Genomic DNA, 19,304 nt, shown 5'->3' with positions numbered 1-19,304 from the left:
GCAGCGATACACGTATGGCAACGCTTAACCCAATCTTCCATACACTTTTCATAGGCCCGTGCAGGTATGGCTTTTAGTTCCTTCGGCGAATTCTCTTTTACCGATTCAATTGACTCAAAACGCTTACCACGAAGGGGTAATTTGAGTTTCGGGAACAGGAAAAAGTCGCACGGATCCAGAGCTGGCGAATATGGTGCCTAAAGCGATGACAGTGGTGCCGTGTTTGGTCGGAAAATCGCGTATAACAAGAATTTTCCATAATAAAAATCGCTAAATGCACTTGAGGTAGTCTCACAATAACAGCTACTGAATACAAACTAATTGACAGATGGCGCTCAAGAAAGGGTGTACCAACATAACAAAAGAAAAATTTTTGAAAAAGGTTTATTATTTAAAGAGTAGTTAACAAACAACAAAATCCGGATACTTTTTGAGCAGAAGGTATAACTAATGTCTTCACAGAGTAAGAACTAAACCGTTTTTTAAGTTACAAATCATGATCTTAAAAAAAAAAAGAAGCTGTACAATAAGTTTAAGATTCTATATGTTACAGACCTAATTAAATTATAAAACAAGATTGTGAGAAGATCAAAGATCCCAAACTGAAAATAAATCACAGAGTAGCAAACCCATCCGTATTAGAAAGTCAATGAACTCTCCTATACGGATCTAATATATGATCGCAAATATAACCTAAGGCTTCAATTCCAAGTGAATATAAATATAAATACTCTCTTTCTCTCTCTCTCTCTCTCTCTCTCTTTATCAGTATCAAAAATAATATTGAACAAATTATAAAACGGGTTTGTGAGAACAAAAGATAAAAAATAAAATAAAAATAAATCACAGAGTACCAAACCCATCGGTATTCGGAATTCAATGAACTGCTACACTGATCTAATACATGATTGTGTATACGATCTTTACATTACTACTACAAAACTCTTAAAATCGTAGCACTTGAAATCCAAGCTACAAAGATTTCAAATTTTAATTATCGTAAAAGAGTAGAACCACTATTAAAACCCTTAAGTAGTGGCCCACAGTGTGAAACGTCAATTTAATTATCTTCAGCACAGATCTATTTTATGTTCTTGTTGTTGTAGTAGCTCGCAGGGATCTGTTTATTAAATTTCTTTGAAGATAGTTAACGGCACTTAGTTATCGTGGTTGAAGAGTGACACCGTCGTACTTGGAACTAGAACTATTTTATGATTGTATCACATAATATATATCATTTACTATTACAAAGCTCTTAGAGCAGATTTCTAAGAGACATTCTATAAAGGCTTAGCTTGTGGATATAATATTCTGTGTACTCTGAGAGGAAGACAATCGTAACAATTAGTATCTAATCTACAAAGAATTGAAATAGTAATTATCATAGAAGACTATAAGCATTATTCAAACCCTTAAGTAGTAACCGAGTGTGTGAAATGTAAAAGCTTCATCAGACTACTGAGACCTACAACTACTAGTAGTGCTTCCAAGAACGGCCGGGTCTACATTCCGAAGCCATGCGTCACTTTTGACGAGCAAGCATCGTCCATTGCTCACTACATAATCGACACGGGCTATATATGGATATGGATATTTAAAAAAGTAACAAATTATTAATTATAGTCAATTTGTCTACAATGTGACATATATTAAAATAACAATCAATTTAGTTTTTATAGGAATATACAACATAATTTAGCATTTAACAAAAATTATATGTTTTACATAGTAGTCTCCTTTTTTAGACATCATATTTCTAGATAATGCAATTAATATTTTGTTTAGTTGTTAAAAAATTTTCTTAAACTAGCAGACTTAATAATTTGAAAATAAGACATTGGTTTTATAACATCAAAAAGAATAAATTTTCAATTAAAAAGCCTTTACTTATTTAATGGGTTTCTCTAGCATCACTAGACCTAACTCAAATAAACCAGTTATTACTTCAATTTTATGCTGCTCATCATCAGAAGGCAGCTGACCAACACCCACATATTCTGGATACGATTTGATGAGCACTTCAATGATGGTCGCATCATTGGGTCCGATTTCAAGAAAATTTGGCTCATACTCACAATACTGTTTGGAATTATTTAAGTAATAGTAGACGCGTAATTTTCCATCTTCATTAACCAAACGCATAATGTTAGCACGTAGAGGTCGTACATTGGTTGTTAAATCAATGTCATAATCATCACAAATACACTCACCCTTCTCGTTGGTGCGATTACGTGAACCGAATATAGTGCGTATTGATTCAGATGGGTGTATTTCTGGTGGTAAAGCTTCATGCTGATATTTCTTTGCCATTTGATCGACAGAAGCATCGAGAATTTCATTAAGAGGAAAATCACGCATGCATTTCGTTATTAGTTGTGAGACATTCTTCAACAAATCTGCACGTTCTCTAGTATCGTTTTCGCTAAACGTTAGACCAGCATGTTGCCACATATGCATTGGTACTCCACGTCTTAAATCAAGATTATTGGTAAAAGCATGCTGTAAGATCATGGGCATCATGTGTTCTATAAGATCAGCATAGCAATGTTTTTGATAAACACTTATAGTCACATGCAGCGAATGGTAACCTGGTTCAGTGCATGCTTGATGTATAACACCACGTGGAAAGTAAAGTACATCTCCTGGATGCAACACTTCATCCATTATAGGTTCACCAATTTCCGCTTGTTCAAAATTTTTCGATGAAACACGCGGCAACATTTCACTTGTGCTACGCGGTTTATATAGTTTCCAACGTTTACGTCCTTCCACCTGCAGCACAAATGCTTCTATATCGTCGTAATGTGGTGCAAAACCTTGACTATTGGGTGGAGTTAGATATACATTAGCACCAACCATGCACTGAAAGTACTCTTGCATTGAAGCATTTAGCGTGTAAATCGGTTGCAAATATGTTTGTGGATTCAACAAACGTATGCTGCAGCCTCTGCCATAATGCTCCCATACAACTGGTGGCATTGCACGTCCTTCTGGATTGTGCGTCATACGTACACCTATAAAATAAAAATAGTTTCATATACAACAAAACAGTTTATATACTGCAGTTATGACTAACCATTTTCATAGCTGGTGACATCAATATTCTTGGTGAACTCAATATAGTTCTTAAGAAGCATTTTGTCAATGGCCTCAAAAGAGATTAGCGTAGAATAGTAATTGGCATGTTGGCGTTTAATAAAGCAAGCATTTTTTTCCCAATATTTTGTGAAGAAATCTCTGATTTCCACTGGATTTAATAACCAATGGAACATCTTTTCACCCTCTTTTATGCTATTCATTTTTATTATGCTATGCGGTGGTGAAAGTGGTTCCAATTTGATATCAGCACCTACGTTATGTGGTGTGCATTTTATTTCTTTATCACTTGCAATAGCTGTACCACCCAGTGAACGCTTTTGTTGTAGCTTTGATTTACTTTCTTTTAACGAAGACGTAGATTTCCGGTTGAATGTTTCAGCATTTTTAACATTTTGTGTTTTGGATCTCTTAGCTTCTACACTAGTTTCTATAATTGCTTCTTCCTTGTTTGTAGAAGCTGACGCAGTGTCATGTTTGCGTTTTATGCCATTTTTACTTGGTTTAGCCGCTGGCTCTGAGCTGGATGTTTTGGTAAGCACTTCTGACGACGTTTTACTACTCACTTCGTTCTCTGAATTAGAGTAACCTTAAAAATATCTTAATATAAATAAAACTGTGTTGTGATCTTCACTTAGTACTTACTGTTCGTTTCATCTTCGTCATCATATATCTCGGATTCCAAAGTGCTACTTGTACCATTGGATCCACCGGTCTGCATTTGATCCAATAAATACTTTTCCAATTGCTCCTTTTTTTTCTCTTGCGCTTTGGTTAACTTTTTATTACTATCGAAGAGTTCCTCAACTAATAGATTGATATTGGAATTATCAATTTGAACAGAGGTTGCCGATTTATTCGGCTTTTGTGGATTTTTTTTGTTTGCCGGTTTACTGGCTCCATTCTGTACTGTGACTTCTTTAGTATGGGCTTTTACTGGCATTTTTTTTGTAGTTATCTGTGATGCGGTGGTTTTAGCAATATTTGTCGTAGGTTTTGTTGGAGCCACAGTAGGCATTTTGATCGTACTGGTGATCTTTTTGTTAATTTTTGTGTTGGTACTGATATTCTTCAGCTTAGCATTTCTTGCGCTTGAGTTCCCGATTTTTATTGAAACGCTTTTTGGTTTTCTGCTTACGCCATTTGCTTTATAAGCCGCAAATGCAGATATTCTTTCTGACATTTTAAATTTTTGGATTTACTGTTTCTATTAACTGTTAATTTCCTTATAAAAAATGTGTATATTAATTTCAATGTTTTGTTTTTATATTGCAGAAAAATGTCAAATTCACTACACGTGCCTTCACACTTGCTTCTTCTTACAAAACGTGCAAGTCACAATAAAAAACAGCAATTATACAAAATTTGTTTTATTATATATTTTTAAAATCAACTATTGGGAATTTAAATAAAATAACATAAATGAGAAAAAAATTGACATATTGATATAATTTAGAAAATTACAGAAGATAGCTATTTATATATATGTATATATATATAAATTAAAATTTCTTGTTATATTAAAACAACAGATATGCATAGAGATCTAGGGAGCGACTCAGTGAAAAAATATATCAAGTACTTACTTACTTATGTGGCCATAACAACCCGTTACCGAGTTTCGACCTGACGCAGCATGTCTCTCCAGGCGCCCCTGCTGCGTGCGCGCCTTCTCCAGTCTCGTATATCAAGTCCAGTTAGTGCTCCCTCAACTTGATCACTCCACCGGAGACACGGTCTACCTCTACGTCTTCTTCCGCCAACTACTGCTTCAAACACCTTTTTCACCGGAGCGTCTTCATCCATTCTCACGACATGACCAAGCCAGCGAAGCCGCTGGATGTTAATGTGCTGAATTATATCAATGTCGTGATAAAGCTCGTACAGCTCGTGGTTCATTCTAATGCGGTAGTCGTCGCCAACTCGTAGAGGAACAAAGATCTTACGAAGAACTTTTCCCTCGAACACTCCCAGTTCTGCTTCATCATTCTGTGATAACGTCCATGCTTCTGCGCCGTACAGAAGCACAGGGAGGATGAGCGACCTATAGAGCGTAAGTTTCGTTTGTCGAGAGAGGGCTCTACATCCCAATTGCCTACTGAGCCCATAGTAGCACCTATTAGCAATGGTGATTCTTCGTCTGATCTCCAGACTGACATCATTTGTATTCGTTACGGCGGCGCCAAGGTAGATGAAATCCTTGACAGATTCGAAATTATAGTCGCCAGCCACTAGCCCGGTGTCCGAGCGACGCACATTTCTACCAGTAGCCGACATATACTTCGTTTTTCCCTCATTCATCGCTAAACCCATTCTTGCAGATTCCTTTTCGATAGCAGCAAAAGCAGCTGTAACATCACGCTTGCTACGCCCAATGATGTCAATGTCGTCGGCGTAAGCAAGGAGCTGGACACATTTGTAGAATATTGTTCCATTACGATGAACACCTGCCCTGCGCATGATCACTTCCATGACGAAATTGAAGAGGTCACATGATAAGGGATCACCTTGTCTGAAGCCTCGCACGGTATCAAAATGTTCAGAGAGGCTCTGTACTATATCAAGTTCAGAGCCCTAAAATTATTGACAAAAGTCGATACGTGAACAAACCTTAAGTCCACATCAGAACGCATAGGAAGATATGCTGATCAACGGTTCGTCATCAGTTAAAAGATAAATAAACGATAATAATTCTAGTATAGTTACAGGTTAGTGTGGGGCAGTGATGGGCCCCCAACCACAAAAGAGTAAAAGTGCGCAATAGCACTAACTAAACAACAACAACATATAAATTTTAAATATAAAATAGTATAATAATATGTTCCCATTGACTTTATTTGTTAATCAACTTGATTAATAGTAAATTCTCAATGTCTCATTTGGCACTTGCTGACTTTTATCAATGAGTGAATGTTCACATTATGATGAGCTCATTTATGCAGCTCATAAAACTTTTATAAATTTTTATAAACTTCACATAATAATATAACACACAAAAAATAATATTTATAAATAAAATATTAAATCATTTATACACATTTTCTAAATCAATTACATATATAATTAAATATGCAGAAGTTTTTCGAAAAGTAGTGAACTACAACAACAAAAATTCATTTTATATTATTTTAACTAATTGAATTTTTGGCTAACAATACAGCTGTTGCGAGTATTGCAAAATACCCATCATTAGTGATTTTGGACATAATTCTTGTATTTAATTATTCCTAAATCATTTTTTGAGACTGGAAGTAACAGGAATCGAATTCGTGTCCTACCACCTGAACTAACTGGCCCAAAGCCGTACTTAACTTTTGTGTTTGCACATTTGTCCGGAGTTTTGTTAATTTGCTGTGACAGTTTTATTAACAAATTCACTTGCTGTGATTATATTAGAACGAAATCATAAACCGGCTGTAGAATAATTGAATTAATCAATTATATTTTTATTTTTAATTTTTAAATTTCAATACTATTATGTATTCAATTAATATAAATACAGATTTTATTATATACTTACTTCCACAGTGCTTATATTTACAGCTCAGTTGTTGTTTGTTTACATTTTACATATAAAATACATGAAAAATATTTCTCTTGTAGGAATTTTGCTCATTAAGACTTCTAATGAGAATAATTTACTATACAACGAGCTTTCATATAAATAAGCTCATAATAAATAAATCAGCTCAAAAATTTCAATGCAGTCATAAGAAGTAAATTTCTCACAAGAGAAATTACTAATATTTGAAATATTTGTCATATATTTAGAAAGTAATTGATTTAATTAAGACTTAATCTTAATTTCATTATAATAAGTTATTTTATCTGCAGTGGAAACATGATACTAGAAGTTAAAATTTTTTTAAATGTTTGTTTTTGTATAATTAAGTCATATAAATGACATATATAAATGTGTTTATATATAATATCTTTGCTAAAATACCAACATATTCAAATTTTACACACACAATTCAATAATAGGCGTATTCGGTGGCTCGCAAGTACGGCAAAAAACAGCAAGTTGTTGGCCTATGCAGGCCTATACTGGCCGCAATGTATGCAAAACAACAACAATATTTTCTCTACCTCGGCAAGCATAGTTATGCTGGCCAACCACATCGGCCAGTAAAAAAAAAAATGTTACCAACGCAATAAGCGAACTATTGTGAACCTTCATTGAAAATTCCAACGAATAGTGCAATCAAATGGCAAAAATTGAGGAAATAAAAATTCAAACAGAATTCAAAAATTTGAAAAATCTTGAAAAGTAACGAAGAAATAATAAGAATGGAGAAATCGTAAGTATTAAGCACATTGAATTTTTTATTATGTTAGTTATTACCAAGTAACATTTATTTTATTTCATTTAATTTGTAGTTTACATACGTAAAATTAATAAACAAACATAATTTTTGAAGTTTTTCTAAAAAATTTTTTATAGAAATACACCCAAACTATGGACCACAAAGGAAACGAAGTGTTTTCTAGAGTGCTACTTGACACGAAAGGAAGAGAATCTTCAGAGGAGGTTGTTGCGGCATTCATAACATTTAAAAAATCCGTGAAACAACTTGCATCCCTCGGCCACTGCAAAACGTTGCTTCCTTCTCCCAACATCGACAGTACCTACAAAAATTTACTTATCTTAGTGTTTTATTTTTAAATTTCCAATATTCTTACAATTCCTTTTAATTCCGTGTTCATTTTAATTTTATAATATTTTTATAAAAATATATTTGATTTATATGCACATATACAAGATTTGCTGTTTGTCAAAACAAAACATTTGACAGATTGCAACAGTGATGCCAATGACTTGCGTGGCCAACATAGGCCAACATAGGCCAACATGCATTTTTTGCCGTACTTGCGAGCCACCGAAAAGGCCTAATATTTACTACCCATATTAACAAAAGTCCATCAATTTCTCCATTTTCTCGAAATACAAAATCAAACCTTATCTGCTAACAATTGAAATGAAAATAAACTACAGCTTGTAGAACTTTCTGACATACAAGCTCTTTCACATGCATAAATCAACTTATGCCAATGGGAACGACTAAATATTGAGTTGATTAATACTATATAAGTTGATTTAGCTGCACTTAAAGTTAAACAATATGTCATTTCGATATTTTTGTACTAAAAACTTATGGATAGTATATTATTTTCAGAGCTATATACAATAAAAGGTATTAAATGAAACTAATCCATATTTACAGTACCTATTTTCGCTATTCAACTTTGCTAAAATTAGTTTATATAATTTTTTCGAGTTTTTTTTGACGTGGTATTAAAAGAAGCACTTTCTTAAAAATATAAAAAGGAACTGATTGTGCCTATTTAAATATGAGAAACTTGTAATATAAACATTGATCTGTTAAGGTCGAAAGTTGAAACACCATTCCAGTTATCAAGGGAAAGGCAGACAATAGAATACAAAGAGCTTAGTATATATATAGGCAACCAATATATTGAAACCAAATTTGTAAATAAGTGACTAGAGAGACGGAGAATGTTCTTGCTATGAAGTAATTACTGACTAAGAGTAAACTCTTTGTAAGAGATTGTTGTAACCACGATTGTAGAGCGGGATTACAGAAGAAATGTGGACGATATCATCCAGATAAAGGGTCAGAAATTGTGGAGTCTTCTACCTCATAATATTCAGCAGGTCGATGAGAAATTTTGCTGGATGAAGAACACCAGAGAAAAGATTATGACGCCTGGTAAACTATTTTCGCATTCGGGATAACAAACAGTCATCTGATCGCTCGATATAAGCAGACTTGCACATATGTTCATTTATTAAGCAATTTTAAGCAAATAGATAACGTTATTCAGTCCTAATTAAATTGCTGCTGGGCTTAAAGATATTTCTATATTATAAACAAATTTATTTTCAACACTGTGTTTTACCGCGATCCGTTATTCTTAAATCCGCAAGTCATAGCCGGGCAACAAAAATCAGAATAAATGCAATTAATTTTAGCTTTCGTTCTGTGAACACGTTAAAAAAGCAGGTCTTAACGGAACAATTGAACAGTTAAAAATATAATTATTTCCAAGGTTAACCATTAATATATTTAACAATTAATTATTTTATTTTAAAAATTTGTCAAAATGCCTGGGGTACCTCTTGCGAGACGTTCCACTGGAACAAAAATTAAAGGGGAACTCTTAAAGTCACCAGATATCAAAAATGCTCCAATTAAATTTAATAGTCGTAATGTCAATAAATACATCAAGGAATTGATAACTGAACCAAAGGGAAAACTGAGTAAGGAACAACAAGCAACCAAAAAGAAACTGGAAGTTTATTTAGCAGAGCAGATGCTGAAAAGTGATAAAAGTTCGAATACTAAGAAATCGGCTAAACCCAAAAAAGCGCCAGCCAAAAAGTCGAGCGGTGGAAAAGCAAAATCTAAAAAGAAAAGTAGTTCAGACGATGATGAGTCGTCATGTCCGTCGGACTGCGAATGCAAATGTAAGTATATACGTACTAGAAATGAGTGACTTAATATTATTATGTATGACAAATTAATATTTACTTTGAAATCCCGATATTCAGGTGGCAGCTCTGATGATTCGAGCAGCAGTTGCAGTTGCAGTGATTGCTGTGGCAGTGATGACAGCAGCAGTTGCAGTTGTAGTGATTGTTGTGACAGTGATTCGGATGACAGTGATGATAGTTCCAGTGAGGAGGATACCAGTAAGTCAAAAAAAGGTTCTGGTAAGGTGCCTGGGCCTGCTTTCAGTTTAAAGGCTTTAAGGGCTGTGGTTGGAAATAAAGGTACTAAGACCACTAAACCAAAATCCATACCAAAAAAGAAACGTTAATTCATAATAAATACTCTTACTAATATCTGTGACAATTAATCTAAAAATAATTTATTATTAAAACCAATTATTAAGTATTTGGTATATTATTTTGAAAATGTGAAAAAAGATTGTAATAATTGTAATTTTTAATATTGTAACTAATTCTTTATGTATCAATGTCGTGTCAGTTTTTTTTTTGTATTTTTGATTAATTGTATCTATTGACTTTTTTAATGTAAAATCTATTTCCAAAAAAACAAAAAAAAAATAAATTCAATAATTAACTAATTCTTAAATTGTTTGTTTTTTTTACAACTGCAAAAGGTTCGAGTGACGGAAGCTATTTAGAGAGTGAATTCAATTGTAAGTACTAAAGTTTGAAGATATATACAGTAATCCCCCTATAACGCGGTACCCTTATAACGCGTTTTCATATCAAGCTAATTCAATCCCGCGTATGACACAATTATTCCACCATATGACGCGGGGATTTGTATAGTTCAGAATTAGCTTCGCCTACCTTTCCACGTGTGTATACGGGGTATACGGGATACCCCTATAATACTTTTTTCTAACAAAGCGGAATCAATCTACCGCGTTATAACGGAGATTACTGTACATTTATAAATATATATGTTTATATATAAATTTCATATATTGTTCAAATTTTAGTTGCTTCGGATACAAGTGACAGCAGTTTATTCAATAACTCTGATAGAAGTAATTCTTCACTCAGTAATAGTTCATCAAGTTCTGAAGAGAGTAGTGATAGTACATCAGTTTCTGAAGAAAGTAATGATAGTACATCAGTTTCTGAAGATAGTGACAGTTCCAGATATTAAGAAATATAGTGTTTATACTTCTAATGAAATTTTTGCAATTAAACATGAAGGCTATGTCTAGTCTTCATTAAACAAATAAGAATTAAAATGTTTTAAAAAATAATTTATTTGTAAGTCCTAATATATGTTGACGTTTGAAGAAGAAATATTGTAATAATTTTGTAATATGTCCATGTTAAAAACAAAACTATTTTATGTATATGATTATATTTGTAAACTTATTTTAAATGTAATGTAATAAAATTGAATTTTAAATTGAAACTTACTTACTATGGTCCTTAACTCACCATGAATCATAGGGTATTAACTTACTTACTATGGTCCTTAACTCACAATGAATCGTAAGGTCTTAACTTCATACTTACTTACTATGAACCTTAACTCACAATGAATCATAAGATCTTAACTTACTTACTTACTTATTTACTATGATCCTAAACTCACAATGAATCATAAGATCTTAACTTACTTACTTACTTACTATGATCCTTAACTCACAATGAATCATAAGGTCTTAACTTACTTACTTACTATGATCCTTAACTCACAATGAATTGTAAGGTCTTAACTTACTACTTACTTACTTACTTACTATGATCCTTAACTCGCAATGAATCGTAAGGTCTTAACTTACTACTTACTTACTTAGTTACTATGAACCTTATCTCACAACGAATCATAAGATCTTAACTTACTTACTTACTTACTATGATCCTTAACTCACAATGAATTGTAAGGTCTTAACTTACTACTTACTTACTTACTATGAACCTTAACTCACAACGAATCATAAGATCTTAACTTACTTACTTACTTACTATGATCCTTAACTCACAATGAATCATAAGGTCTTAACTTACTTACTTACTATGATCCTAAACTCAAAATGAATCATAAGATCTTAACTTACTACTTACTTACTTACTTACTATGATCCTTAACTTACAATGAATGATAAGGTCTTAACTTACTTACTTAGCTCAAAATGAATCCTAGGGTATTAACTTACTTACTTGCTATGAACCCTTACCTCACAATGAATCATAGGGTCTTGACAATATATCTCTTATCGCTTCAACCACATCTACTTAAATACTTTCATCGCAGTTTCTATTACAATTTAAAATTACGATTTGACTACTGACTCAGACAAAAAAAATTTCTGTGGGTTCTAATGTAGCATCTGTCTTGCTCAATTGATTGATACATTTCTTACATAATGTTCAGTCAATTTATTGCTTCTTTCGAGACTTAAAACCGATAATCATCAAAATAATTGCTATGTACATTTTTTTATACAAAATTATTTAAATAAGTTTTGTTTTTCTAGTATTCCCTTAACTGCAGTCAATTTGGTCAATTATGTCGAACGTTATTGTATGGAAAGTGGAACTAATTGATACACAATTAGCGATTTAATTGCGAAAATACGTTAATTGATATTGTATTAACGTATGGTAAAATGCCGTCGATTTCTCTATATAGCATAATTTCATTAAAGTATGAGATCAGTTGAACATGTACATGGATTTGTTAAAAAATATTATCTTTTTATAATAGAAATTCAGAGGTAATTTCATTGACTACCTAATATTATTTAAATATTGAAAACAAAAAAAATTTTATTCGATGAACAGACTCAAATCAAATAATGCTATGTCAAATCTCTAATCAACTTGAAATAGATTGCAATAAATTTGATAGGACCATACAAAAGAAATATTCGGAAATTATAGACTGGATATGCCTAATCAATGACGTAACCAGCTCAATTTTTTATCAATCTACTGAATAATATGAGGTACAAGCCTCCTCAATTTCTGTCCCCTTATCTGGGCGACATCGTCCGTACCTTTCCTGTAATCCCGCTCTACAATTTTGATCCTGATCAGAAAAGACTCAGAAGTACAACTCAGTTCTAGTTATGGTCCTTTTTGCAAAGTCTTCACATATTTATAATTTAGAATAATTGTTGAAATGACATATATTACACAGAGACGTTGCTTTTTGGTTGTGTAGTTCCTTTAGGAGGTGGTGAACCATACTTTTTCGTTACAATTAGCGAGTGGCTCTGGGATGTAGGCCCGACAGTTCTTGGAACACATTCCCTCTATTACATTATTACCCACCCACATCCAATTCCATGTACGTGGCATGTAATGTCTTCCATGTTATCTGCAGAAGTTTTGCAGATATATAAGTAACTGAAGATAAAATATATTAATTTAGTTCTTTTTTTTCTTAGCAAACTTTATAATACTAATAATCTAAAACACGTATTCACGGGGTGTTATAGCTCATAAAATGAAGTCTCGCTTAAGGACATTATCGGAGCCTTCACAGGTATAATAAATCATTAGCTAAAAAGTTAATTAAAAGTAGATGGACTCCAACTCTACGTCTTGTTAAAGACGCCACACTATATAGAATTACTTCAGGAAATATAATACCTTATAAAATAAAGTCTAGCTTAAGGACATTATCGGAACTTTTGTTCCGCAGGAAAAGTAAGTCAGTAACTAAAAAGTAAGTAAATAGTAGATGTACTCCTCTCTCGCCAACTCGTTGAAGACCAAGCAAGTAAGCAAATAATTTTGTTATTTAAAAACCGTATACCCAGCGGCTATATAATTTCGTTTATTAGTGACAATTTAATAATGGTGAATAACTTAAAATAGACAATTATATTCTTAACAATCATTTTATACTTATTACAATAACATTACACATACAACATAGAGATTAGACAGGTCATAATGATAATACACACAATCAGTATACAATCTTTAACTTATCTATTACAATTTATGATATATACTTGTTCCAGAACTTTTCTAACCAATTCTTTTATTAATAATATTTTTAAGAGGAATAAATTTGTAGGGCTCTTTATCGGAAGAAACTGCTAATCTATCTAAAATTTTCAAAATTTTTTCATATTTTTTACAATTACACGGTTCCGAAGTAGCTTTATTTGAACCCATACAGTTTCCAGAGTTATGAGCAACGCGTTGTCCAAGCGCACTATCACTATTGGTACATTTGATGTCCTTAGTAGCAGCATTTGTGTTTAGATTCTCTGCGTTCACCTTTCCATTAAGTTCATTCTCTTCATCAATTTGCATCAAATACATTACTAATTCATTTTTCTTTTGTTCTTGTTTTTCGTTTAATTTGCCATTTTGCTTTAAGATCAATTTATCAATATAGAACTCAACATTTTTCTTAGTAATTTTTTCATTATAGAAGCAACTATTGGAACAATCACGATTAGTTTTAGGTACTTGTGAAGAGTGGGGTCCTACGCATACATCAGACCTTAATGGTGTACTACTTGTTATAGTTGGTTTATTGTGCGTACTTGATGGTCTGTTGGATTTTGGAGTTGGTACACCCATTTTTTTGGCACATGTTTCAATAGAGCTACCTTGTTCTTCACATTCTTTAATTTGATCAAATTGCATTAAAAATGTTATCAATTCATGTTTCTTCTCTGCTTCTTTTTTGGTTAACACTTGATTCTGATTTAATATCAATGTGTTGATATACATATTAACATTTTCAATAGTTATTTTATTATTATAGAAACTATTTGTATGACGTTCGTACGAATTGAAGACTTGAGATACACTACACAATAAGTTAGGTGAGTTATTTATTATAGTCGAGTTTTTTACCATAAATGTACTTTTTGTTATAGACGAATTACTTTTTAGAGGTGAATTACTCACAGCATTTGAATTATAACTTGCAATTGATTTCTTAACCGGAGTTGAGGAAGCTCTAGCTACTGGCATACGACTTATAGTTGATTTACTGGGAGAATTAATTACATTATTATCAGTCATTTTAATACGATTTGCCAGTGTATTATTATAATCATGTTGTTTAACAGAATTACATTTTTCACTAGCTTTATGTTCCAGTTTATTACGGTCTTTAATCCCTTCATCACGTTGGTTTAATTTTACATGTTCAATTTCTTTCTCCAAATGTTCACTCGTAATTCTATTGTTATGGCATCTGGTTTTAGAACTGCTTGAACATTTTGTTTTAGGCGACGAGTTAGTTTTAACAGTAGAGAGAGATTTCACACTATTAGTTGTCTTGGTCGATGTAGCTAATTTACTCGCTGGAACTGTTTTTTTCTTTAAGTGGTTCGTTATTGTAAAAAAAGTCGGTCCAGGTGAATAATGTACCATATTTTGTTTATCTATAGATAGAGTTGAAATTTCATTATTTGTTAAATGACATTCTTTTGATTTTTCCTGCAAATGTGCTAAATACATAGTCAATTCATTTTTTTTCCTTTTTTGCTCTACAGTTAACTCGCCCGCTTTATTTAATATCAACTCGTTAATATATTTGCCAACATTCTCACTAGTTATTATTTCATTTAAAAAGTCATTTTCAGAACTGTTATTGGTTAAGGTCAAATTTTTCTGTTTAGTTCCTCGGAACTCTAAATTTGTTGAACAATTCGTTGAATTATTAACTGGTAATTTAGTAGAATTTGTGCTCTTTCCGTAACCATTTGTTAAATATTCTGTTAATTGTCCATTGTTGTTTAATTTGAATTCGTCAATCGGATTTTTAATATTCTCACTAGTTTTAGTATTGAAAATAAAACTAGTTTGGGTGTTGCTATCGGTTGTAGTTTTTTGAATCATATTATTTGCTTTAGTCGGATTCATTGGTATAGTTAAAGTTTTTGATGCAGTCGACCTACTAGTTCCAGTTGTTAAGTAACTAGCTCCAGTTAAATTACTCGTTCGAGTTAACTTATAGACTGCAGCTTGTTGTTCTGAGATCGTTGGTATCTTTGTAGGTGCCATTTTGTTTAATGCTAGAAACTGCTTCTCACTTTTATATTTCTCGTTCATTTGCGTTAAGTATGGCTTCATTTCATTTATATTTTGTTTTCGATCTTGTGAATTTCCATTAAATTTTCGTTCTTGATTTAATATTTCATTAATATTTTTATTTGTATTATTTTTAGTGATTTTGTTATTATTAGAATTATTTGAGTTTAAGTTGTTATTTTTTCTAGATTTTTGCATATTTTCAGCTGAGTTTTTGGCAACGAACTTATTATTGTTGTCTTTATATCAATATTACGTTTAATTATTACAGTAATTGGTCTTATTTTAGAAACGCAAATAGATTCCACTATACTTGTTTTATTTTATTTGAAATTAACCGAATTAGCAGAACAATACTTTAAATTATTGGGATTTAAGAATCATACCAAGAAGTATTAAGCTTTAATATATACCTAAAAAAATAGTTGAAGGTTATTGCTTCGTCAGTTCAAGTTCCATTGACATTTGAGATTAAACGGTTAATTATTAAGGGAAAATATTTTAGTGCTGTAAAACAAATTATTTTTTAAAGGAAAGTTTTCTTACATACACTTAAAAATTTTCTTTCATATTAACTAATAGCACATTCACACTGTCTCGTAGATAATTTACCATACAAAAAGCTTTTATATAAATGAGCTCATTATAAATAAATCAAGTGATTTAAGGCGAAAAATGTTGAATGCAACCCTTAAAAATAAATTTCCTACAAGGGAAATTACTAAAATTGGAAATATTTGTTAAACATTTTATATGTAAGATGTGAACAGACAACAGTTGAGCTATAAACAAACATACTGAGAAAGTACGTATTTAATAAAATCTTAGTTTTTATTAATTAAACATGTAATAGATATATAATCAAACTTTCATAACTCGAAGTCCACTTTTGCAAAGAAAAGGTTGACTTATGGAGACTTCGAGTTAGAGAATTTTTTAAATTTTTTTTTCATTTTTGAAAGAAACTAGAATTACATCTTAAGATATTTATTTATTTGCAATCAAATAAAACACAGAAGTTATAGTAAAGTAAAATATTCAGAAATTAGGGTTTAGGTCTTTAATTTTTTTCTTATTTTCAGTAAAAAGAGATTCCACTTTATTCATACTCTTATAGAACTATCATTCGTTTGCAAATATAAATTCAGAATTTTGAATGAGTCTTCTATTCATTCTAGGAAGGCTGGGAAACAATTACATCCACCGAACTCTCATCATCACTTTCCATTGCGCTTAGAATTGGATCCAGTAATTTAGAGCTATAGTGTACAATAATATTATCATCTGTAGGAAAGCTTGATGTACAAATTTCATTATCAAGCTCAATATAATCGTTAAGAGTAGCATTGGAAGTTATTTTACTGGCATTTGCACAAAGAAGCAACCAAAGAAAAAATTAAACATTTGGTTTGGAAAAAGGGACTTTCCCTAATAGCAAAATGGATTTTTACTTAAAACAAAAATTCGACTTATATAGAATGCACTTTCTCCATATTCCTAGCGGTACGAGAAAAAATTTTTGTTCGACTTATAGAGAAATACGAGTTATAGAAGTTCGAGTTATGGAAGCAGAATTGTATGTAATTTGTTTACTAAAACCTTGGTGCACTATTTTTGGTTCGAGTTATAGAAGTTCGAGTTAAGGAAGTTTGAATGTATATAATATATACACATATGTATATATATACATATATATGACTTAATATATCAATTCTTTATTTTTATTTATTTATGCGATATATTATTCAGTACATAGGTATTTATTTCAAATGAATATCACCAGAGCATTGCGTCTCAACTATTGTTTTGTTCTATTGTTCACTATTTCCATTTTAAAAAAAATTATTCTACACAATACCAAAACCACAAACCAATAATATACGGATTGCGAGTACAAAAAAAATGACTCCCACGATTTCATAGCAGTATATATCGCATACTCTCTTCAAAAGAGGTAAAACTCGAAATTCGTCAAATTTGAATTAATGTATGGAATTTATGGTTTATCTGTGATGTGTACCTGTGATACTAAATGCTTTCATTAGTTAAGAAATCCACAAAAAAGTTTCAATTGTAGACTGAGGTAAAGTTCTGTTGATATATGAAAAGAGTGAATCTTCTCTTCAAAAAATAAGATTCTTAAATATTCTAAATTCTGTATTCCAAAGCGAACCTGAAGCGAATAGAAATTTTTAAAAATGAAAAAATCAAATTAAGGTTCAAATATATTAGCTATATTAAAAACTAATAAACTATTGTAAACATGCAACTTTTAATTTTTTGTTATTTCTTCATAAAGCTATTATATGGATAATTTGAGTTCAATAAACTGAGGAGTGACTCATCCGATTTAGAGAGCTTTGAACAAACGCAGGGTATGCGACGTTGTGAACATGTTGCCGGAGCACTGCGAGTACGTCGAAATGCACTGCTTACCGACATACGAGGTACTGAACGTGAACGCAACATAGGCATAACTACTTCAAGTTCCGGTATTATGTGTTCGAATTCCTGAACCATAACATCAACGTCACAGGTGCGGGTTTGTAGATTCCACTTATGTATAAAACTTGGAGTAACGACAATTGAGTCTGGGCCGCCAGAATCTGAAGTATGTGTATCAACTACACTTTCGTTATCTGAAAATGTACTATCTGAGTTCGTGTCAATTGAAGTTGTTGATATGTTTAATGTTGACACTGTACTCGTCGGCGTTTCGCTTGAAGAATCATTAAATAACATTTTATCGGGCATTTGAGTTACACGTGCGTGCTCGTTACAATCTATGTTGGCTTCACTCGTGCTAAGTTCACTTGAGCCAGAAATATCTGATATGATATTGGAAAAATATAATTCTGTTCTGCTAACGGTTGCTATTGGTGTAGGTAACCCAAAGTAAACGTCATCACAAATATTAACATTTACGTTAGAGCCCATATTTAATAATAATTCAGCTGAATCCAAATTAACGTAGTCATGTCTACGAAAGTTGACGTCAGCATCCCGATAGCCCTCAGTTGTAATAATATCTGTAGTGAATATTTCTGTCACTGGTATTAATTTACTATTCTCAATGCATTCTTCAGAAGTTTTGTTCTGAAACATTGTTAACGATTTAGAACTTTTGGTGATTTCTTTGTGTCCATTTGTCTTACCGCCATCTAGCCTATCGTTCTCTACTGGTTGCTTACTTGCTTTACATTTTAAATTTTTGCTCACAGTTGAATCTGGTGGTATATCACATTTACCGAGCAGTACAAAAGTTGACTCACGTGCCATCAACTCTTTTCCATTTGATTCATTTTCACTTTGCTCCTCGGAAGTGCTCGGGTATACAAAAGCTATATGATATCTTTGATTTCTATTATCCGATTGTATGATATTTTGGACGTTATTATGTATGCTCTTTAAACTCGTTGCATGTAATGGCTCAGTGATATCTTGGCGCATTTTATCAACGGCTTCTTTTAATAATCTAGTAGCTTCCATAACACGATTGCGATGTCTCTGATATAGCACCATTACTTTTGCCAGCAAATAAGTCGTATATAAGAACACTCCAAGATAGAGAAACCAGAAAATCCATTGGAATTTATCGAAAATAATCTTGTCTTCAACCAACGGATGTTTTTCGTAACGAGTTTCATTAAAATATACCCAAAATTTCTTCATTTCATAA

The 19,304-nt window shown here is 32.1% G+C and overlaps 2 protein-coding genes across 2 annotated transcripts; one reads left to right on the top strand and one right to left on the bottom strand.

Annotated features, from left to right (window-relative positions):
• Positions 1-1,627: 1,627 nt before the first annotated feature.
• On the bottom strand, positions 1,628-4,492 carry LOC119669989 (bifunctional lysine-specific demethylase and histidyl-hydroxylase NO66-like). Its single transcript, XM_038080063.1, has 3 exons — positions 3,742-4,492; positions 3,077-3,685; positions 1,628-3,014 (listed from the first exon to the last, which is right to left on the bottom strand). The coding sequence occupies exons 1-3, from the start codon at positions 4,277-4,279 to the stop codon at positions 1,888-1,890; spliced, it is 2,274 nt and encodes a 757-aa protein (XP_037935991.1). The 5' UTR covers positions 4,280-4,492; the 3' UTR covers positions 1,628-1,887.
• Positions 4,493-9,063: 4,571 nt separating this feature from the next.
• LOC119670044 (dentin sialophosphoprotein-like) lies at positions 9,064-10,815 on the top strand. Its single transcript, XM_038080150.1, has 4 exons — positions 9,064-9,586; positions 9,671-9,811; positions 10,246-10,284; positions 10,594-10,815. Exons 1-4 carry the CDS (start codon positions 9,223-9,225, stop codon positions 10,761-10,763), a joined length of 714 nt encoding a protein of 237 aa, XP_037936078.1. The 5' UTR covers positions 9,064-9,222; the 3' UTR covers positions 10,764-10,815.
• The last annotated feature ends 8,489 nt before the right edge of the window (positions 10,816-19,304 follow it).

This window comes from Teleopsis dalmanni, chromosome 1 (assembly GCF_002237135.1).
Source record: "Teleopsis dalmanni isolate 2A chromosome 1, ASM223713v2, whole genome shotgun sequence".
In the NCBI taxonomy this organism is placed as follows: Eukaryota; Metazoa; Arthropoda; class Insecta; order Diptera; family Diopsidae; genus Teleopsis; species Teleopsis dalmanni.
Note: the sequence above shows the minus strand (reverse complement) of the source record. Positions and strands in the feature narration are given on the sequence as shown.

Coding starts and splice junctions, on each gene's coding strand:
- LOC119670044 (XM_038080150.1), top strand. CDS start 9,223: ATGCCTGGGGTACCTCTTGCGAGACGTTCCACTGGAACAAAAATTAAA. Junction 9,812..10,245: donor TTCCAGTGAGGAGGATACCA/GTAAGTCAAAAA, acceptor CAACTGCAAAAG/GTTCGAGTGACGGAAGCTAT. Junction 10,285..10,593: donor TTTAGAGAGTGAATTCAATT/GTAAGTACTAAA, acceptor TTCAAATTTTAG/TTGCTTCGGATACAAGTGAC.
- LOC119669989 (XM_038080063.1), bottom strand. CDS start 4,279: ATGTCAGAAAGAATATCTGCATTTGCGGCTTATAAAGCAAATGGCGTA. Junction 3,686..3,741: donor TGACGAAGATGAAACGAACA/GTAAGTACTAAG, acceptor GATATTTTTAAG/GTTACTCTAATTCAGAGAAC. Junction 3,015..3,076: donor TGTCACCAGCTATGAAAATG/GTTAGTCATAAC, acceptor TTTATTTTATAG/GTGTACGTATGACGCACAAT.